This window comes from Schistocerca nitens, chromosome 2, assembly GCF_023898315.1.
Source record: "Schistocerca nitens isolate TAMUIC-IGC-003100 chromosome 2, iqSchNite1.1, whole genome shotgun sequence".
NCBI lineage: Eukaryota > Metazoa > Arthropoda > Insecta > Orthoptera > Acrididae > Schistocerca > Schistocerca nitens.
This window is the reverse complement of record NC_064615.1, coordinates 257,039,272-257,063,373: the sequence shown is the minus strand read 5'-3', so window position 1 is coordinate 257,063,373 and position 24,102 is coordinate 257,039,272. Positions and strand designations below refer to the sequence as shown.

The 24,102-nt window shown below is 39.9% G+C and overlaps 1 protein-coding gene across 4 annotated transcripts in view; it reads left to right on the top strand.

The window, feature by feature from the left end:
* LOC126235980 (uncharacterized) overlaps positions 1 to 24,102 on the top strand; it is a 159,625-nt gene that overhangs the window by 112,836 nt on the left and 22,687 nt on the right. For 3 of the 4 annotated variants that reach the window (XR_007544855.1, XR_007544854.1, XM_049944959.1), the window contains one exon: positions 22,744 to 22,898. Coding sequence is in view for 1 of the 4 variants with exons in the window: in XM_049944959.1 (XP_049800916.1) it covers positions 22,744 to 22,898 (155 nt within the window). In the remaining 3 variants the exon portion in view is untranslated. Of the gene's footprint in view, positions 1 to 18,944; positions 19,056 to 22,743; positions 22,899 to 24,102 lie in introns of those variants that run through there. The other variant, XR_007544856.1, reaches the window with a different exon arrangement.

Genomic DNA, 24,102 nt, shown 5'->3' with positions numbered 1-24,102 from the left:
GATTTTGTTAATAAAGCACACTGCTATTTATTAGATACAGCCGTCTCAATTTTGAGGGTTTATGTTGCACAATTACTAACACTGCACTGTAGTTATCACTGGATCATGTCATATTTGTTCATGTGTACATATCTTCTGCTCATAATTTTGTTTCCGTTTGTCATTACCTGTACAGTTTCTTCACCAATGTGATTGCCTCTTGGAGGGCTGCCGCCACATGATCCTCTTGTGTTTTCTTATTGCAGTGCTTTTGTCTCAATATGTCATTAGCCATGGAACTTTGTTACTGTAATTTCAAGTTTTTTTTATACACTATTTTGCAGTTTCCAAAAACACAGTCGCCTCGTGTGAGGGCTTCTGATATCTTTACGTTAAACCAGATAGAACCTCCACTTCTTTCAGCTGTTATTCTGTATAAAGCTACTTTTACCATGAAGAAGGACAGGCTATGTACTCTAGAAACAGTCTGGTTTATTGACCAGACTACAATTAAAACACAGTTTTCAACTCAGATTACTACTGACTTGTTTCACAAGAACATATTGTCTGACAGATTTCTGTCGTCAGATTCTTCTCCTTTCTTTGTTCTATATTCTTAGGACTGTGTTGACAAAAACCGTGTAACTTTGCCAGGGTGGAGCTCCATGGCGTGATGCGTGGCACTGCACACTATGAGCGACTACTTGCGATGATTGAAACTCATCAAAAGGATGTCTTTTACTGCTGCAAGACTTCCCAGGAGCACCTCAGACATAAAAATCCAACCCTAACAAATTGAAAAACGTCTCAGTACCTTAACTAACAATAACAACATAGCTTAAACTTAGCTGAATGCCATGATGAATGATTACTCAGATAAACCAACTGCTGAGAGTACAGGTGTTTCACAAAATCCCCAAAATATTAAACATTCAACTTCCTGGCTCAACCTCATGCTGTGACATCCATGCCTCAACTGTGGTGCCTCAACAACCTTAGTGCCAAAACAGAACTGATACTATTGGTTGATTTACAGGGTCTTAATAAATCATACTTTCACTTTATAACAAATAATTTTTAATTCTTGTTGTTTTGCTCCAACCTTTACTACACATTCATGCTTTTACAAACTTAGTTTGACAAACTATGCTAAATATGGTGACATCTTTCATTAGATTATTTGAAGTTTGATATAATAGTTAGGACATTTTGAATTTAGTATCCTGATGTTACAAAATAGACTTCAGTGTTCCTTTATAAATAATGAAAATAACATTATTTATGCCCAACTTCATATTATACAGTTATGTCTGTTTAAAGTAAGGAATATGAAAATGATAGACTGCTCACTCATCAGAGAGAGGAGGTGTGAGTGGCAGACAGGGACACTGAAAAAAAGACTAAAAGATATTATTTAGCTATTGGACAAAGTCCTTCATCAGATGTGTGCATGTGCAGCCAGAATGCATCGAGAGGCCGAACCATGTCGTCCTTGTGGGGTTTGTAGTCAGCGGGAAGGTGGGTGGACACAGCCGAGGCGGTATGCTGCCACAGCAAACTGTGATGCTGGTGGATGCCACTGCGAAAGCAAAAATCATAAAAGTAGGTGAGCCAAATAATCATTGTACAAGGGAGGTCTTTGACAGAAAAAACATATTACAGTGCCGTGAAAGTCGCGTCTGCTGCAGCGGATGGACAACAAACAACATAAGAAAACATGAAGAGCATCAAATGACAAACAACCAAAAGTGCCTAAGAAAGGTCGGCAAAGACAATAAGAATTTTGTGCTGAGGTAGAGTGGAACAAAGAGCAGGAAATTGGTGTGTATTGTAGCTGACCAGATGGTGTTTGATGGGAGGCAATGATAGAGAGCTCAGCCATGTGTACAGTTGCGAGTTGAGGAGTGAAGAGCTGCTCTGGTGTCCACCTGCAGCTCTCACGTGTTGCACGAAGCAGGATAGGAAGACAGAAATGTTGTGTGATGCCCTTGTTGTTGTTGTCGATGGAGTCGTCCATTGTGGCAAGATTTCCTGGTTGGGACTGCAGTGGCTTCCTCTGTGCCCAGCAGGCTCGTTGTTATGCACCGATGTGTTCCATGAACACATTCCTGTGTGTCCCCACCACCACCACACTCTCCCCCTGCGAAAGTGGAAACCAGCAGTCCTTTACAGATCTCTACAATAAAGGATGTGCTGACAAACAGGTTTGTCAGGTGCTAGCCTGAGGATCACATCCAAACCAGGAAGATTGCATACAGTGAAAAGGGGTTTTGGGAAACACAATGGCATTGAGACTGATACAAGCACTAGAAAAGGTCAACACGAGTGGCAAGACAATTGTGTGCAAGTGAGGTGAAGAAAACAACAAACTACACATGTTGTAAAATGTGAACTTTCACGACCAGAAATGTTGCACTACCAGTAGCGAGCTAGGGTGTGAATTTGACACTCAAAGAAGTTACAATCCTCCTTGAATATGTCCTCCACAGATAAGGATGTCCGTCATAGAGATGGTGATGAAATGTCAGGTTTAAATGTGAAATTCATTCAACAATGGCATAACTGCTCAAAACATTTTATTAATTGACATTACGCATGACAGCAAGGGAAAGCGAAGCTGGTCCTGTAAAGGTGGCAAAGTGACACAACAATGAAAAGAGGGGGCCAACGGACACAACAATGAAAAGAGGTAGGCCAGGTTCTGAACAGAAGGCCAATTAACAGAACCATGAATAGAGGAAGGCCATTCGCAAACAGGAAGCCAAATAACAGAACAATGAAGAGAGGGAGGCCATTATTGAAAAGGAGGAGACCAACTAACAGAATAATTAGAACAAGTGAGGAAGAAGCCATGACAAAAACAAAATGGGACAAGCGTCCAAGTCCATTACCTGAAATGTGACAATAATTTGGCAGAACTGTTGGTCAGAAGTCGTACAAAGTTGCTGTTGCTGTAGAATTACGATGATTCAGTAGTGGTGCACACGGTTACGAGCGACAACGTAACAGTTATCAGGTCTCAGAGTGACAGCATACAGAATGATTACAGACTAGTGATGGTTACAGACTTGTTGATGCGTACAAAGTGTCGGCCAGAACCAGTGCACAACAAAATACCAGGGGTCACTGGCTCTTGGCTACAGGTGACTGAAGTGTCAGACCATGATCATGCTGAACTTCACTATATGCAGTTGTGTCTATTTTATGTGTGGAATATTTGTTCATTGTACAATTTGAAAGGAGTAATTATAGTTGAACAAAGCTAAATGACAATACAGGTCCAAAATCCTGTATACGGGCTCACATTTTACTACACAAGGGTTCCTTATTAGATTCATCAGAACGTTTTCACTTTCTAGTTACTGTCACTATCCTGAAAGTCACATCACAGCTTCTATAGCCATTGAAGGGGCTGAGCTTGTTCAGCTTGTAGATAAACAAATAGCTTGTTGTACTTTGCACAACTGGAGTGCTATGTACTGCTGATTGGACAACCCTTATTGTGAGCTAGAGATGGCAGAGTAGCTTACCTTGCCCACATGGAACACCTGCGTGCTCTCACTTTAACAGTCGGTATCATTACAGCATTGTAGCTAATGTTTGTAGTTGCTCAGGCGGTTGTAATGCTGCACTAATTCTATATTTACATTTACTCTCTGCAAACTACTGTGAAGTGCGTGGCATAGGGTACATGCCATCATACTAGATTTTAGGTAATTTTCCCGTTCCCTTTCCATATGGAGTGCAGATAGCAAGACTTAAACAGTCTTGCCTCAAGGTACACTGTAATTTATCTAATCTTGTTCTTACAATTCCTCTGCAAGTGGTACTTAAGAGTTGTTATGTATCCCAAGAGTCAGCATTTAATGGTGGTCTTGACACTTACCTCTGTCTTAAAGAAGCTGTCAGTTAAGTTTCTTCAGCACATCTGAGACTCAGACAAACCTGTAATCATCCGTGCAACCCCCTCTGTGTATGTTCAGTATCCTCTGTTAGTCCTACCTTTACCACTCCCACTCACTTGAGTTATATTCTAAGATGGGTCACTTGAGTGATTTGTAAGCAATCTCTTTTGTAGTCTGATTACATTTTCCTAGTGTTGTACCAATAACCCAAAGTCTGTCACCTGCTTCACTTACGACTGAGCTTGTGTGGATCATTCCATTTCATGGCCCTACAAAGTGCTACACCCAGGTTTTTGTATGAGCTGACTGATTCCGACTGTGATTCATTTATATTTTAGTCATAATGTGAAATTCAGAATTTTACATTATTTTTGAACATTTAAAACAAGTTCCCAATCTTTGCTTCACTTTGACATTTTATCAAGATATGACTGAATATTTGTGCAGCTTCTTTCAGACAGTACTTCATTATAGATAGCTGCGTCATATTCAAAAATTCTGAGGGTGCTACTGATATTATCTGCAGTGTTATTATTATACAACATGAACAGCAAGGGTCTCAACACACTTTCCTGGGACACACTCAAAGTTGCTTCTACACCTGTCAATAGCTCTCCATCCTATGTAAGTTGCTGCATCCTTCCTACCAGAATATCCTCAATTCAGTTGCACATTTCATTTGATATACCATACAGCTGTACTTCTGATAATAAGCATAGATGTGATATTGAGCCAAATGCTTTTTGGAAATTGCGAAATACTTCACCTACCTGACCGCCTTAACCCAAGGCTTTCAGTATATCACATGAGAAAAATGTGAGTTGGGTTTCACATGGTCTATATATTTTCAGAATCCATGCTGGTTGACATGGAGGAGGTCATCCTGTTCGAGATACCTCTTCAAGTTCACATTATGTTCTAAGATTCTAAAACAAATGGATGTCAAGGATATTGGATGACAGTTCTGTAGACCACTTATACTACCCTTCTTGTAGACAGGTGTGACCTTTGCTTTTTTCCAATTACTGGGCACACTTTTTTGTTGGAGGGATGTGTGATAGATTAACTCAGCCTAAAATTCAGTATAGAATCTGATAGGGATTCCATTGGGCAATGATTTCAGCTTTTTATCAGTGCAAGTGGCACTGATGTGCATAACAATAATGGAAATTCCTGGAAGTAGTAATACATAAAATAAGGGAAGGTAAACACTCACCTGCAGTGAAGCAATGCATGGAGCACAGAAACATGTAACAGGAAACAGCATTCACACTATCTCTCGCGCAATAGCTCTTTTTCTAATGAGAAAAAGGCAGTTTTCTGTTACATGTTTCTGTGCTCCATGCATCAGTCCACAATAGTAGAGTTGTTACCTTTCCTTTCTTTTACCCAATGACATTAATACCTATTTAAGTAATTTTTTCAGAGGCACAAAGATTCAGTGGGGGCAATTCTTATGGGTTTTCCTTTGTTAAGGAACATTTGAAAATTGAGTTAGCTAAGCTTTCACTTTGCTATCCTCAGTTTTGTTTCCTGTATCATCTGTGAGTGACTGAACACTTAAGTGCCAATATCAGCCTTTACATATGACCAGAATTTCTTTGGGTTTGGTGAAAGACCATTTGACACTATCCTGCCACAGTAGCCATTTAAGGCTTCAAGCATTGGTCATTTGACAGCAAAATGCGTATCATTCATCACAACTTTATCTCTAGCCCTATGCTTTGTTTTACACACATTTTATGCAGTAACCTCTGTTTCCTTAGAAATTTTCTTACAGTGACTGTTTTAGTATTCTTAGAAGGCATGACAATATCGCTACTCATACCAGTTGACACAGGTACTTCACAATCCGATGGTGACTCGGTAAAACAGGGACCAGAAGCTCGAGAGTGGAACAAACTTGCGGTGTGAACTGAACTACAGGAAGTGGTGTGTCCGAACCCACAGAGATACGTGCATGCCAATATATCTAGCATACAGTTGGTCGCAGGCAGCTAATGACTGAGCACGCGACAGCTCTCAGCGTGAGTACAAGACTAGGTCTTTGGTGGTTTAACTCCACGGGAACACTTGCCTGATCCACTTACTACTGCTCGCAAGTAAACATTTCCATCAGTGGGTCTGCCCACATGATGGGACGTGTGTGCTTCATGGCAGGTTTCTGAACTAGTCTGCTGTTCCACCCATGCCAACTCATCTGCCTCCATTGGGATGTCCGCTGATGGGAGCACTAAATCCCTGCCCACTTTAAAAGGCAATATAGGACTGAAAATGGACAGGCTTGGACTATGATCTCCAGCGTAGAACCGGAGAGAGTGCTAGAGAACTTGGCAGTAGACTGACCACTGAAGGAGGCAAAAACAATGCCGTCAGCTCACCAGAAGGGTGGAAGGACACAAGGGCTATGATGATGACAATACCACTGGTGGTAGTGGGGACGAGGCCACGTCCACTGAAAAAGTGGGAGAGGGGGCTGAAGGGGAAGGGAGCAGTTCAAAATCCATGGGCTCCATGATGGCAGGTGGAGGTGCAAGCTGCTCAGGGGCCTGGGCTGCAGGCTACAGAAGGATGGTGGAGGGCATGGATGGGATGCCAACGGTGACACATGCTGCTTCATGTAGGAGCCCTCTCCGAGAACAGTGTTGTGATCAACCCTGCCACTCAGCTGACTGGAAGGCCACAGCTGCGATGGTCCAACAAGGTATGGGCAAAACTGATTGGCAAGATGAGTCAGCTGCTCCTCACTGACATCACCACAAACAACTGCCAACCCTTGTGGCTGACCACAACACACAGGAGCCACCACAGTCATGAGCTGAAGAACAGGCCCCAAACAGCAGCTTCAGGAGGAAAATGTGACTGGCCATGGTGGTCCTTGGCATGCAACCCAGGCTGCAAAAGTGCCAGGCGACCCTGTGGCTGACACCTGCGCAAACGTTTTGCCTGGTATGTAGCCAGAAAGCTCAACAATGCATCATCATGGGAAGGGGTGGACATTGACTACTTCATCCGAGTTTTGAATGTGCGCACAAAATGCTACATTTCCCAGAGAGAAGCTAGGTGAAGCGGGTTGGTAGTCAGATGCTGAATGCCATTGTGGATGCAAAAGTCTTCATACTCCTATGATGCAAATTGCCTACCACTATTGGATGCGAGGGTCCTAGGGCATCCCTCAATGGCAAAAATAACTGAAACACCCTAATGCTGACAGTCGATGGCAGCTACATGCAAAGAATTCGTCGCATCAACCAGCAACGAAATTGACTTGCGAAATTGGTGTGCACTCTGTTCTAAGGATGTTCCAGGACTGGCCAAGGAGAGAAATGGCGTGGCGGTATGGCCTCGTTCTGTGCACAAGCTCCTCAAGTCTGTACCAGATGTTCTCCTCAACCCTGTATGAGATGTTTGACATCACGATCGATCGCCGGCCAGTCAATTAGATGTCGGGCCTATGCCTTCATCCGAGTCATACCCCAGTGCATTGCATGGACCAACTAAGATTAAGAGGAGGCAACAATGAGGAGGAACAATTGCACGACAGCATTGCTCCTCTGTGGCAAGAATGAGGACCCTCTTGGACAAAATTGAGCCAAGCACTTAGGAGAAAAGACATATGCCATGCTGGATCCGCATCTGAAGAGACACGCCTCAGCCATCCCATCTGGATTGCTGAAATGGTTTTCCAGAAATGTGGGTCAGCACCAATGGCGGTCACAATGTCTCGTGCAGTGAACAGAAAATCCGACACGGTTTGCTGCAAGGCATCATCCAGCTTGAAAACTGGAGTGTTTTGCCAGTTAAACTTGATTGACCACCACCCATAGCAGCAAAAGTGCAATAGCATTGGCAAGCTAGGTGGAGGAACAGTAAACAATGTCTTAAGGGTAGTTACAGAGAAAGAAGGCCCACCACTGGAATCAATGGACAGGACTATCATGCAGCTTGGATTGAGAGCCAGATAAGGCTTGCAGTCAGTGATGAAGAGGAACCTCACCCCGTACAGAAAGGCGTGAAACTTTTTAATCCCAAAAATAATAGCTAGCATCTTCTTTTACATCTGTGGGTAGTTCCATTGGGCAGCAGAAAGCGTCTTTGATGCGTAAGCAATGGACTGTTTGAAGCCAGCCGGGTTACAATGGGACAAGAGAGCACCAATGCCATACTGGGATGCTTCGCAGGTGAGGATCAGAGGTTTACCTGGTGTAGAGGAAGCCAGAGAGGGAGCAGAGCACAAACACTGCTTGGAAGACTGAAAGACCTGTTGACAATCTGCAGACCAGACAAACTTAATGCCTTTCTGGCGAAGCCAGTTGAAAGGCTGGCAGAGGGGCACAAAGTGGAGAATGAACTGAGCATAATACAAAAACTTACCCAAAAGAGACTGGAGTTCCTTCAGCCTCTTGAGCACTAGTAGTTTGACAGTGGCCTTGATGTGTTCATCTGTGGTGACAAGACCATCTTTACTAATCAAATGATTCAAAAACCACACCTTCAGGGAGAAAAAACTGCACTTTTCCAGCTTACAACCAAGACCATTCTCCAGGAGGCATTGGAAAACGGAGTGAAAGTTCTGTAAATAATTTTACCGAGTAGGGTCCATGACCTAGATGTCATCGAGGTAATTGGCAGTCAGGGAATGTCTTGAATCAACTTCTCTAAATACCATTGGTAAAATCCTGACGGAGATGAGATTTCAGAAGGCAAGCAGTTAAACAGGTAAAGGCCAAACTGCATGCTGAGGACCAGGGTAGTCCAAGAAACTGCATCCAGCGGCAACTACAAGTAAGCATCACATAAGTTGATGCAGGAAAAATGCCGCCTCTGAGATCTTCGCCAACAACTCTGCTTGCAGCAGAATGGGCTACAAATCCATGACACATTGTACGTTGACTGTCTGTTTTAAATTGCTGCAAAGGCACATGATGCCCTCGGGCTTCAGAATTTCAATCAAAGAAGTTGCCCACTGTCTTGATGAAATAGAATAAACAAGACCCTGCTCCTACCAATGCTGCAACTCAGCCTTTACATTGGTGCACATGGCAAAGGGAATGGGGCAGAGGTGACAAAATTTTGGGATTGCTGAATGTGCCTGAATGTGCCTTGAAATTTTCTCCCCAGCCTGAGGTATTCTCAAACAGCAGGCTGTAGGACTGCAGTGAGGAGTTCGAATTGTGAAAAGGAATGGATTGAGACACTAAATGCACTTCATCCACAATCTGAAAGCTGAACAGGAAAGGCGTAATGGCAAAAGATATTTTTCTCCAACAGTGAATTGACCACTAACAATGTTAAGTTGCCATTCCACATTCTTATAATGCACAGAGACATAGAACTGGCCTCGCAAAGGAATGCTCCGTTTACTATAAGACAACCTGACAGAGTGGCTGTTGCAAATCTGGGCATGTCAGAGTCCTGTACGTATCCAAATTCACGAGGTTGATGATGCCCCCAGGTCTATCTGAAATTCGACTTGCCACCCATCCACAACCAATGTCAGCAAAATACGCTGGGGAAACACACATGAGGTGTCAGAGGCAGTCTCAGAATCCAGGGAAAACACTGCGACATCCAGTGAGTCACTTGGGGCTTGCTGACTGTCACATAGTTTTCGAATGCTCTATCTGAAGACGTACCCCACACGTGGCCTCCACTTGCAGGCAGTCTTGGCAAACACACACCAGATGACAATTGGAGCCAGTCTGTTGACTCGCTCAACAACCAGGACGATGCTGAGGGACCAAGAATCTCCATGGACGGAAATTACAATGCTGCATGTGATTCAATCCTGTCAAGCTTCACTTAGGTGATATGCTGTTGCACAATATGCCAATGGTGGCTGCCAGTTGTTAGAAAGGACATCCCCAGCCCAAGCTCATGTGATTTTGCAATTTGGGAAAAGTCGACTGAAGGAGGGCTGCACAAGTCAATGACCTACTTGAACCATGGGATCAGGAGCTAACCGGACAATAACATCCTGAATTAGCGAGTCTGCCTTAAGAGGTAGCGCAATAGGGCCACTCAATAAGATACTTATGTAAGAGACCTTGCAAATCAGTGATCCAGGCCGCATACGACCTCCCAGTTCTGGTTAAACTGCAAATGTGGTGCTACCACATGGGTTTGATGGCAAAAATAGTGTGTAAGCAATCAACAAAGCTCATCAAAGGAAAGCTTCTCAGGCTCAGTGGAAGGCTTCAAATTTTGGTCTACTTCATATAAACCCGTGCTGATGTACAAAAACAAGGGGCCTTATCAACCAGATCGACAATATGCCTTACCTGACAGTGCAGCAAGAACTGGCACAGATAATTCTACCACCTTTCCGTAGACTGATTTTTGGAAAAATGGTGGCAGGGCAGAGAAGAAAACTGCCCCAGGGGTGGGTGGCCCCTCCACCAGTGAGACAAAAGTGTGAAGCAAGTCCGCATTCTGTGTTATCAACACCTGCATCTGCTCTTATTGTTGCTGCTGCTGCTCCTGTAGGTGCAATTGGTCCTGCCAGCATTGTAGAAACTCTGAGCCCATGGTTGGCCAAAGTGAACAATATGAAAATGAGGGGGGGGGGGGAAGATAGAGGCAACACATGTGTAAGAACATCCTTCGTTGCCCTTGTCACTTTAGTATGTGAAGAAGGCATGGCAATGCCACCACTCGAAACAGTCAGTGCGGATACTTCACAAGCTACTGGTATCTTTTGAGTGGAATGAAATTGCTATATGAGTTGAACGACGGGAAGCAGAGTGTCCAAAGCCACACGACAATACAAGTATCCTGAGCACGCAGCTGGTACAGATGGCTAACAACTGAGCGTACGACATGTGTGTGCACTTCATGGCAGGTTTCTGAACTGTTCTACCCGTACCAGCTCATCGGCCTCCATCAGGACATCTGCTAGTGAGGATACTACCATAATTTACTAAAAATCTTTAAAATTGGATCCAAATCTTGCAGTCCAATTTCTTGACAATTGAAGATTTCTGAGTATCCTCCCAGATTTTTGTATAATGTTGCTTTATAGATTGATGTATTTAATGGTTCTGTGTGAGGGAACCATCACTCTTCTAGATAACACTAATGTTTTACATCCATTTAAACCAGTGTCTACCATTTTCATTGAAGGTCTGTTACATCAAAACCAGTTGGAACGGCATTTTAGCTGGAGGGGTTTAGCAAGCTCCTGACCTGTGGGATTGTCACATACATGTAATGTATTTGATGAATTCAGATATTTTGTAATTATAATCTTTCACAGGTTGCAGACGCCTCAGGACAACGGTAAAAACCTGGGAATTTTTTCATCTGGGAGAAAACTGGGAAAAACCTGGGATTTTTTAGAATTCCAGGAATTTTCAGTTAAATTTTTGTAGTTTTGACTGGTAAGAACTGATTACTCTGACAAAGAATTTTACTTTAGCCTGCTATGACAAAATAATACTGCAGCAGTAAAACATAAACGAAGGAAGAAGCCAAAATAAAATTTTAAGTTGCAAATGAAATGCGCCATTTACAGCAACAAAAGACAGTGCACACACAAGTGTCAGCCAATAGCAATATGTGACAAAGGATCTAGAATGAAGACTAAGCAGTACTTAATAACAAAAAACTGCTTCCAATGAGCGTGATGTCACAACGGTTTACATTAGGTTCATTTGAGCAGTTGGTACCTTGGTGAGCATGTGCAATTGAGTTGCATTTTAGTGATTTTGCTGTTTCCTCTTCGTTTACAACTCTCATCAAGTCAAACGAAAACAAAACAAATGTCTGTGGCCCGGAGGTATCGAGTGAATTAAAATACGTTCACATATTTATGGCAGGCTAAAATGTGTTATTAGTTTCAGTTTTCTGACTTTATTGTATCTCCAGGTTTTTGGCAGTCAGGCATTAATTGCCCTGCAGAACAACAAAGTTATTTTTGTCAATTTGCTAAAAAAATTGGCGTTTGTTAATCTTTTCCGTAGAGGCAGTCAGTTTATTTGAAACACTATTGGCTAGTGCCAACTGTTTCCGGAATTTCAAGTGCACATTTTTATCTTCTGGGATGTATGGCATTATGCCATAATAAAGAACTAAACATGAGATAATACAGTACTGCCACTCCCAGAAAATTTGCTTCCTGAAAACCAAAGAGAAGAGTTTGATATCAGGTTGGGGCATACTTCTTTGTGAATCTGGATATAAATGTGCCCTTTAAGCCGAATTATGAATTTAGTGCGGTTTACAAAATTCCATTGCTATGATGTCCTGTTTCATTTATGACATAACACCGGGTTCACAGATGCATCTAATGTTGCGCCACAGCTTGTGGCTTCCTGTAGTTGTATCGTGAGCTACCGTCCACATAGGATGTCACAGCTTTCAATATGGCATCAATTGAAAACATATGGTGGGTATGAAGCGCAAATTATGGCTTTGGAGTTGTGACAAAAGTTGAATACAAGGAAGATGAAACCCAAATGTTAGATCCGAAAATAGAGCGCACAGGGATAAATCAGGGGAAACAAACACATTTAGAGCTGTGATAAAAGTTAAATACAAGGAAGATGAAACACAAATGTTGGATCCAAAAATTGATTTTGCACAGGGATAAATCAGGCAAAACAAACACGTTTATGAAAGCAATAACACCCAGAGACGAAATGCTGTCTGCAGTGGCAAACTAACAAACAGCTGGATGTAAATATCATTGGCAGATCACCTTCTTCCAAGATTTTAGACTCTTACTATATTAATTGACACTGGCATTTCAAATAACTGTTTTTAGTTTAACAGCTGCCACATGACCCTCTGGAATTATTTCATGTGTATAATCCACCATTTATACATTTTTTGGTCTCACAGATTACAAAATTTATATGATATACTTTTATTGATTAAGTATATTAAGTTTCATTATTCATCCAACAATCTTTTAAGACTGTGGGATACGTCATTGTTTTGTGCGTGTGCACACACACACACACACACACACACACACACACACACACACACACACTGCAGAAAATCAAACATAGGCTGCTGTACTTGTAGTTCTAGAAGCTGCAGAAGTGCAAGTGCCAACCATGAAATTGAATGGCATAAAGCAGCAATTACAGCACGGTAACTTGACAGAATGCTCGAGTGTTGAAATACTGCCACTAACAAAGCAGTGGTGATAGCAGAGTGGTGCAACAAGGTACAACCAAGGTGAACTTTTAGTGACGTGACAAAAGTTGCATCTCTTAAGTTGTGCCACTAAAAACTGGGAGTTCACGCGTGCATCTCCAATGCAACTGCAGTATGTCACTACACATGGCGACGCTTTTATTGCATGTGTGAACACGGCTTAATGTAAGATCTCTTAATGCTATATACGTAGATTGGAACTTAAATAGTGGCAACACTGCTGTGGACACACTGTGCAATGGAATCTACTATTGTCGTTGATAGCACACGTTGTTGACATACCGACCTTACCTCCGAGCAAATGGACTTGCCCATCCCACATCACCGGCGTGTGCACAATCGAGGGAAACACAGTCACTTGTGAGCGGGTGGTCTAACGTAATGGTGTCACTATGTTTTCGAAACAGGAACAATGGAGTTGGATCAAGATTGAATGTGCCAGAGGTTGTACAGCACAACAGTGTCATCGAGGGCTTCAAGAGGCATGCGGGGAATCGGCATTACTGCACTGAACAGTGGCACTTTGGGTAAAAGCCCTCAACCATGGTCGGCCAAACTATGGCAGACATGCATCGGGCAGGTCGCCCTAGCGTCTCTGTAGAAGAAGTGAATGCTGTTGCCGCATTACTGGTGATCGATGCCAGGCATGCAAAAAATTTCATCATGATGGGTTCAGCATGAGTTGACGGAAATGCAGAAGTGGGTGCATTACGACACTGCTCTGACGTACTTGGAGCGCTATGAGTGCGAAGGAGAGGCTTTGTTACACCATATCGTAACACTGGATCAGGCATGGGCCACATCATACGAGCCAAAACTGAAATGCCAATCCAACAAATGGCGTCATTATGAGTCGCCGTGAAAGTGAAAGTGCGTCAGAGTCCCAGTATGGTGAAAGTTATGGTGATTCTCGTGTATGACTGTGATGGTGTTATTCTAAAGCATTATGTTCCTCCAGGGCAGACCGTCAATGCACAGTATTACTGTTCGTTTTTGGAGCATCACCTGCGACCAGCTTTGCAAAAGAAGTGGCGACACTTTCTGTGCAACCCACCCATCACTCTGCACGACAATGTGCAGGCGCATACAGCGCAAGCTGTGGATGCTCTGTTCGGTCGATGGGACTGGAAAGTACTGTAGCATCCACCATACTCCCCGGACTTAGGTCCATGTGACTTTGATTTGATTCTGAAAATGTAGGGACCACTTCATGGCATTTGCTTCAGAACTGTTCCAGAGATTTGACTGGCAGTAGACCGCTCACTTCGCACCATCAACAGAACAGGCTCTGCTAATGGTATACTACGCCTTCCGCATCGCTGGCAACGGGTTCTGCACAACGCTGGTGACTACTTTGAAGGACAGTAACAGGTGCAAACATGTAGCTCTTTTGTATCGGTTGTGAATAAATAGTTGCCACTATTTAAGTTCCAGCCTTCGTATAAACGAATGTACAGGTTTCCTGCATATCATAGCTGCGCAGGCACAGTAACACGCTCTCTGACAACTCCTGAAATGAATTCATGGTCATGGGAAAATATTGCAAATGGTGGTTAGAAAAGCATTACTTTCAAAGTAAATTTCATTTTACACAACATTAATTATGTTATGTGTGTGAATGTGCTCAGAATTTCTCAAATCGCAGAGCATATGATTCCAATTGAAAGCTTAATGCTTTGAGGCCAGATACTTAGAAGAATTTTGAGCCCAGAAGACCACACATTTACGTCATTACTTAAAATTTTACTGGCACATTTGTGTGATGTATCAAAGTGTAACACATGCAAAAAAAGGCCAATTTTATATGTGAAAGCTTAGTTTTTCTTGTGGTACAATATGTATATTAATTTAAACCAATAACTTTTCCTGTTTGTGTGTTTGTGCTACTTAACAGTGATGTTGGTGAAGGCTGACTACATCCTGTGTTCTGTGCTCTGAAAATCTGCTAACATTGGCTGGCGCGATCACGTGACATAAGCTATGATTGGCTTACAAAAGTGCATTTCAGTCTTGATTTCAGTGCTTTGGAAACTACATTCTGTGTTTGGTAGAATTCGAATATATACTTTTGTAATATGCAGTGTACCTATTGCTGCACAACAAAGGTCTTTCAAAAATACATTTTTTTTCTGGGTTTCATTTTCTAAAGTGCTGGGAAGTTCTACGCCTGTGTATAAAACCTTAACCTTTCTAACAGTTGATAAGTTTTACCATTCGAGGGAACATATACTGTCACTTAACACAGAAAAAGTTGGAATTTTTTTTTCCTTGTCCACGTATACACCCTGTTTCACTTAAAAATTCATACAAGAACTGGTGTTTATTGATTAAACTGCTTATTCCACACATAAAACAGGTTAATTAAAACAAAAGGAAACTAATAACACTTTTTGTTATAGACTACAAAGTGTTACAAAAAAAAGAAACAATCCATGTATGCTGTGCCACTGCTTAGATTCCTTGGATTCATGCATTTGTGAGCGTAATAAAATATTAGTGGATTAGATCTTCTTAACCAAGGTACAAAAATAAATTTCCTGCAAAGAAGCCCTCATCATAATTCAATCCCTTAATGGGAATTTGACCCTTTGCATCTACTTTGTGCTTAATTTTCAATGCGATAGGGCATGCAGCTGTGATGAATTTTTTGAAAGATTTCTTGAAGCCTTCAGCTACCATTCTCTTTATTTCACGTACTATTGTACAATTTTGGCCTTAGGCCATTTTCAAGTATTTTATGGATGATTTTTTAATAGTAGATTATGTCATGTACATCATTGCTCCTATGACATCATGTTATGCTTATAAAATAAATCTGAGATGTTGACGCTATTTTAGGAGCACGTTACTTTCGAGCAGTTCTCATGAAGATTGGAAAATGCTATGAGACTAATTCAGATTTATTTGTTTCCTCACAGAGTCCTAAAATACTCTACCTATCTACTTAAAATTAGTCTGTGCTATGTAGCATTCCAGCCTTACTTGTGACTTGTTTTCATTCTTATTCTAGGTTGGAGCATGACGTTTGACACAGGTGATGAACAAATATTTGCGTTGCATTGTCAGATATGATTTTCTGAAATTACAGGAAGGGTAGATTGCTATTCACTGTCACACACACACACACACACACACACACACACACACACACACAAAGATCAGTGACATTGGCCACGTTTCACTGTCACACACACACACACACACACACACACACACAAAGATCAGTGACATTGGCCATGTATGTGTGAGGTGTGCTTGTTTATGTGGATGCATGCATGCTTTTCTTTTCTGGTGAAGGCTTTGGCTGAAAGCGTAATATGTAACGGTCTATTACGTTGTGCCTGTCTGCAACTCGAAGCATGTCATCTTTATGGTTTGTAGCAGTCTATCCTTTCTACAGCTGTAGATATGGTATTCTTCTGCTTACAATCTTTTATTGTGTCAGAAAGACACAACATAATTTCACCTACAAATCCCATGTCAGCTATTATATTGACCAAACTTAAATTATTTAATTATTTCATTATTCCTTCTCACAACTATTTATTATTCTGCAGGCCCGTGGCACCTGAATTACCGTTAGTTTTTTAATTCTGGTCTGAGCTGCTGGAGAGTTGGTACTCATGTGTGTGTGAGGTGTGTTTGATAGTGTGAATGAATGGTGAGTGCTTCTCTTTCTTTTTCTGATGAAGGCAGTGACTGCAAGCTTTGTGTAAGTGTCATTTATTTGTGCATGTCTGCAACTTAACGTGCTATCTTTACGGTAAGCAGCAATCTTTCTTTTCCTGCATTGTTGTTAGTTTTAAAGTTAACCAGCCAAACATCCCAGGGCTCTGCTGTCAGTGTTACCATTGTAACACAACTTTGAAGATTTCCCAAAGGTATTGAGTTCCGTATTTGCTTTTATTTTTTCAGAACTTTGTTATGAAGTTTAACTCCCAAGTGGAAAGGACAGTTTTGGTATAGGGATTTTTTGTGGGGTCATACGTAAGTTTTTGTTTCATCTGGTAAAGTGAAAGTGGTATTATCATAGTTTTTTACAATCTGCTGTTCTTACCTATTACATTTATTTTAAAGAGTGTAAGAGTTTTCTTGATGTAGGTACAAGGTAAAGGAGAGATACCACAGATCTTAAACAGTGCATCACATGAATCTCTAGGTCTGTGTTCCTGAAAGCTGCTTTTATTATGTCATTTTTAAGGTGAGAATGGAGGTAGACATCGAATACACTCATTACTGTTTCCTCACTATAGCAAGATTTAAGTGAGCACAGAAATTAGCAGGTCTCACTCAAATTTGCGTTAAGATATTCTATTTATGCTTATTCTGTTGCACATTGCTTTGCAGCCATAATTCTAAGAATTTGTTGTATGTTCTATTACCAACTGGTTCATCATTGTTAGAGAGAAAGGGAATGTGCGTTTCTTTGTTCAGAGCATTGTGAAATTTTTCTGCAATAGTCTTTTTTTTTTACTATTTATTATAAGATGGTTATTCTGTGCACAGTTCATAAGTTGTTTGGTGACAGTGTATACTGTTTTCTGTAATTCTTCCATGCTTTCCCCATTTAACAGAATCGTGATGTCTGCAGATATGATAATTTTATAATCATCCATGTTTAAATTTAAACACTGGAAACCACAGATTGGAATATTAACCATATTAGGAAAAAGACATATTGCTACTTACCATAAAGATGGTACACTGAGTTGCAGACAGACACATCAAAAAGACTGTTACACATTCAGTTTTTGACTAAAGCCTTCTTCAGAAAAGAAAACACACACACACCCACATACTCATACCCATACCCACACACACACACACACACACACACACACACACACACACACACACACACACACACATTCATATAAGCAAGCACACAAGACCACTGTCCCTGACACTTGGACCGGAATGTGTTTCCCTTTCTGAAGATGGCTGTGTCCAAAAGCTAGATGTGCAACAATCTTTTTGTTGTGCCTATCTGCAACACAAAGAGGAGAAGCAATCTGTCTTGTTCCTTGCTTATATTTATATTGTCAAAGTACAAAAGAAACAGTGATCCTTGATGTACACTGAATTTAATTAGATTATATTTTAATAAGTGTTCAGAAATAGTTTTAAGGCCGACGTTAATGTGTTTGATGCTCATTGCTTTTTTGTGATCGCTCAGAAGGGAGCCGATTGAGCTGTTGGACTGACGTTAAATTCCATACTTTTCCAGTTTTGACAGCAGAATGTTATGATTTGCCATTTAAAAAGCTTTTGATAGATCAATAAATACTCCTGTTGATTCCATTAGTGTGTCATATTTAACTTTTTATAATATTTTTGAAGTGCAAGAAGAAGTTGTGATGGACTTGTAGTTATCTACATTATCTTTTTTATATGATGGAATTATCATAGATGTTTTCAATACATCAGAGGAAGTACCTGCTTGAATTGAGCAGTCATATTAGTGTGTAAGTAATTCAGCACTCTTCTTCTTCAAGATTGTTTCAGGGATATTATTGATGCCCTCGGAGTTTGTATTTGTAATTTCTGTTATTGATTTTATTGCTTCTTCTTGTGTGATAGTGCGGATGTTCATTGGCCTAGCAGATGCACTTATTTTGTACTTGTTAGACTGGACAGTCTTATTTATGTTTCATTTTATTATCTGCAACACCTGTGAAAAAGTTGCCATGTGTTGGCTACTTCTAAGAGGTTCATTACCTTTTTATTTTCTTCTGGTGTTACCATATTTTATGAATTATAAGATGCACTTTTTTCTTTGGAAAATTGCCTCCAAAATTCAAGTGCATTATATATTTGAAATTAATTAAAAAATGTCCAGTGTTTGATTTAAAATTTCCACCAGTCTTAAAAATGGCCGTATATTCCGTGCTGCAGGAAACCTATCTCTATTTGGCAACATTGGATTCAACTGGCAGCAGCAGTGCACCAACGTGACGAACATGAGGTGCGGGGATTCACAAGTTTGTTAACACTTTCTCCTTCCCATGCCACCATCACACTACAGGTTTATGAACTGTCATGGACTTAGCTTTTGAACCAAATTCAAAATACTTAGAAGGAGAGACAAAAAAATACGACCAATGCTGTCTCTCCTTCTAAGTATATCCATTATCTGGTCGTGGTGCACAGGACACTCCATGGAGTCGCCAATCAACAAATTCAAAATATCTCAGAAAATGTAACGAGTATGAAGAGAAAATATTATCTTTTCGTTGCTTTATTATTCAGCAACGAAAGAAAACAAGTGTGGAGCTAAGCCAAATTGCGAATTTGGATGAAACTCTGCTGACATTTGTTCTGGCAAATAATAGAACTACTGCCATGAAAGATGCTAAAAATGTAATTATAAAAACAAGTGGCCATGAAAAAATACACAACAGTGTTGTTCTTTCATGTTGTGCTGAAAGTACTAAATCCAATGATCATGTTCAACTGTAAAATAATTCCAAAATCTTCTAAAATACTTCCATGTGTTGTTCACATACATGACAAGGGTTGGATGGACGAGGCGGAAATGAAATTACTGACTGACAGAGTGTGGTAGAGAAGGAAAGGTGCTTTATTGAAGAAGAGCTCTCTTCTTATGAAAGAGAAATTGAGACAAGGAAATTCAGAGCTTGCTGTTGTTCTGGGTGGACTTACTTTACAATTTCGACCTCTTGATGTTTTGATAAATAAACCATTCAAAGTTTATATGAGAGAGGAATGGAACAAATGGATGATCAATGGAACCCAACATGAATTCATGTCAAAAGGAGCTTTAAAACGATCTACAATGAAATAAGTGTGTCAGTGGATAAAACAGTCATGGTCTAGAGTGAGAGAAGACATTATTATTAAATCTTTTGAGAAGTGCGGCATAAGTAACACTCGATGGCAGTGAAGATCATCTTACATACGAAGAGGACAAAGTGATGAATAAAAGAAGGAAGAAGAAAGGTCATATGACGATTTTCAGAGATTTTAGAGGTCTATTTGATTTTATAAAGTAAGAATTTTTTTAGTCTGGACTTTCAAACTAATCATAAAGATGATAAAAATGTTATTTTCTAAAAATAAATGCTTTAAAATTAAGGTAAGACTTGTAGTCCGGAGCGTCTTGTAGTCCATAAAATACAATATTACATGATGCTCTATTTTCACCAGTTTCATTGTATGTAACACACTGTGTGGCCTTGCTTTATTTCTTGAATTACATATGTAGTTATCATTATGTATTATTTTTGCTCCTCTTTGTACTTTTCTTAGTAGTTTGGAATATTTTTTTATATAATATTTGTGTAATTCAAGTGAAGAATTATTCAGATTACACATTTTATGTAGTAGTCTCTTCTGGCATGAAACCCTTATTTCCCTTGTGCTCTAAAATTGCTCCTTATGGTTACAGTTTTCTGTGGAAATGCAATCTGAAAGCAATGAGTTAATAAATAAATCAATAACGGTATTAAATTTTATTTATGTCATTAATTTTATAAAGCTGTGGCCGTTTTTCTTTGTTTATTAAACTGCTGGAATATTTTATATTATCCTAATTATAGCATCTACATGTGGTTCTCACAGACATGTTGTTCCCAATACTAACTTTTACTTTGAAGTATTTTGTGTTACCCTTTTATAGCAGCTATATGTGGTTCTCATAGACATGTTGTTCCCAGTACTACCTTTTACTTTAAAGCTTAATATTTGAGCACAATGTTCACTAAAGCCTGCATTGAAAAATCTTGGTGAAGTGCCATAAAACTCTTCTTGACTCTGGTCTAAAGCTGTTCTGAAAGTGTCTGTTACTCTTGTAGAAGCATTTACTTCATCATTTAAACTGTAGAATTTAGCAAGGCTCGAAAGGGGCTCTCGTGTTTCTACTTTCTGTGATAAAATTATTGTTGAAGTTTTGACAAATTTCACATCACATTCCATTTACTTCTTTAGCAATGATTCCATTTTATTTAAGTAAAGCTCCAAATATCCAGATGGTGATCGGTAAACTGTAGCAGTAACCTTGCTGGACTTTGTAATTTTTGTAGCTTCAGACTCATGGTACTTTCTGACATTTGTTTAAGTTAATTCATGTAGGGTAGTAAAATTTATGTTTTCCTTTACATAAATTGCTATGCCATCCTGATTGCTGTTATTTCTGAAATTGTAGGAAGATAAAATAAATGTCGTTTTTTTATGTTGAATTAATTCAGGGTTAAGCCTTTTCTAAGAAATACATATCACTAAGCTATCTTTAGCTTGTCTGTTGTAACACATTAACTGCATCAATATTATTATGCAGTGATTGGACATAATGGTGATAAATATTTAAATTGGGTTCATTCATGGCTTGGCAGTAGTGTGCCATATTTACAGTATCACATACATTTAATTTAAATTCAGATCAGCATTAGTGTTCCTCTTTCTTTCTTCTTTCTAGTGCATGTTCACATACTGCTCCATAGTTGTTTGTAGGATTATACTGTCACTCAGTTTTGGCACTTTCTCATTATTACAGTATTTTTGTTACGTATCTATTCATTAATGACAGCCTTGTTATTGTACTTGTAGGTTTGACATTTGCCAAGTGTGTTGCTGTTTCTTCGTTTTTGCTTGTTTCTGCTCAAATACTGTTTCATAATTATTTGTTTGTTCTTGTTTGGTTCTTTAACTTTAGGGCAGCTGTTTTTGCCTGTTTGCCCATTCGTGTATGCTTTATTACTGGTACTTTGCTTGGATTTTTTTATTTTCACGATGTGTATGAAAGAGGCAAGCCTATTGCAGATGTGCATCTTTCCTCGTCTTAAGTTGTAAACCAAAAACTGTATATCTTCTTTTCTTTTCAGTTATTTTGTTCTGAAATTCACAGGGTGTCTCTTCCTATACACCATACCTTAGTTGGACTGAGCTAGTTTTAATGCATTGTGGACACATTTTTCCTCTTACACCCGTTCAAACTGCAATGCCTGTATGCCATGTTGCTTTTACTATTGAGGATGTGGGAGCGAAATTTGCTGGCACAGTGTACTGTATCCCTCATGAAAAGAAGCTACAGACAAGGATATATCCCTCACTACTACTCTCTACAGCCATTCACTGGCAGTCTGGTTCTGCTATGCACAACAACTATTGACGCCTTCCAGTCTCTTAGACTTTTCTTCTGGTTTGCTCTGTAGTCTGTCTTGCTGCTTGGTGTCAGCAACCCCACTTCTAAATTTGAGTTACGGTAGCTATGATATCATACCACTTATAGTACAACTGCCAATATGTTACAGAGACATTCCCCATAGTTTTTATTGTTGCAACTCCTATGGTATAAATCAGAACCCGTAAGAACATGTTTCATGCCACCCCTTGAACATTATACTGGGGGAGTGGGTGAGATAAAAAACCTTAGAGATCACACTGCACATGATGTTATACCCTGCATTAAAGGAAGCAATATATTCAGAGTCTAAAATGAGGACAATTCAACAGGAAATTATGGTACAATTAATAAAAAAAAAAGTCACTATAAAATCAGTTCTTGAGACACAAAAGGCACCAGCATGTAAATCCCTCCTCTACAAAGGAGGAACTGTTCGTATAATTTTATAATTAAAAATCGACAGTATTGTTATGATGTACCCTCCACCATGCATTTTGATGTAGAAATCAGTTTCCAACCAACTGTGTTTCTTCCTTCTTCTTTTATTTTTAGGACCGTGATGTTATCTCCAAAGAAGTAGAAATTATGGAAATGAGAGAGACTGAGCTGAAAGATGGAATTCAAAACATACTAGGAGAGATACATGCCTTGAAAGAAAACTGGGCTTTGTCTGGTGACAGAAACCTTTCTGCTTTAGAAAATGTCAGGTTTGTTTTCTACACAGATACAATGAAAATAGTAACACTGCAGTATTGCTTAATTTGCACAATGGAAAACTGTGGTTGTTGTAGGCTTAAAAATAACCCTTGAGCATGAGGATGATCACAATGTTTTCATCTCCATCGTTTATGGGTTTTATTTTGCGAAAAGAAACTGTGTAGAAATATTGAAAATCTTTCTTTCTTTGCAGACTTTTTTCTGAGATATTTTGTAACTGTTTAACAGCTGCTTAATGTGTCTACACTTAACATTTGGTTTAATCAGAGTAAACAGAAAGGGTGAAATAATTATGCAAGGGTAATAGGATATATTGGAATGTGGGAAGATGACCATTGAAAATAAATAAATACTCTAACCCATTAAAACAAGATCAGGCTTTACAAAGTTGTAGAAGAGTCATAGCATGTGGTGAGGGGCTGTTAAATGGATACAAAATATCTCAGAAAACGTCTGTAAGGAAAGAAAGAGTTTGAATATTTCTACACCAAGTTTCTTTTTGCAGAATAATACCCATAAACAATTGAGATGAAAACATTGTGACAGAAGTGGTCAAATCTTAGTAAGGAATTTGAAGTATATCTAAGAGAAAATATCAGCTGTAGAACTCGTATGGGGTCTGTTCAAAAAATTCTGGAACATTGTCAACAAAATTTTTCTACACTTACCTTTACTTATTGTGGATGGTCTGCTTCGAAATACTCTGCTTCACAATTGATACACCACTCCCGATACCATTTCCATTTCCAGAAGCCGTCTTGGTACATCTTTTGGAGAATCACACAAAGAGCCATCTGCGAATTTTATTTTATCTCATCTGTCATTGCAAATATACATCCTTTCAATGGAGTTTTCTACTTTGGAAATAAAAAATAAAAGTCCGCAGTGGCCAGGTCTGGAGAATACAGAGGATGAGGCAGCACTGATTTAATTTTTTGTGCAGTAGTCATGCACCAACAGGGACAAATGTATGAGTGCAGTATCATGATGCAGGAGCCTTGAATTGTTTCAGCACATTTCCGATCATTTGCTTCTAACAGTTTCATGACGTGATCCAATTGAAATGTTACATTCTTCTGCAATCTCTCAGACAGTCAGGCTTTCATTGGCATGCATAGTTTCGTTGACGTTCCTGACATGAGATTCATTGGTAGATGTCGAAGTGTGTCGTGAAAAAAGGTCATCGTTAACTTC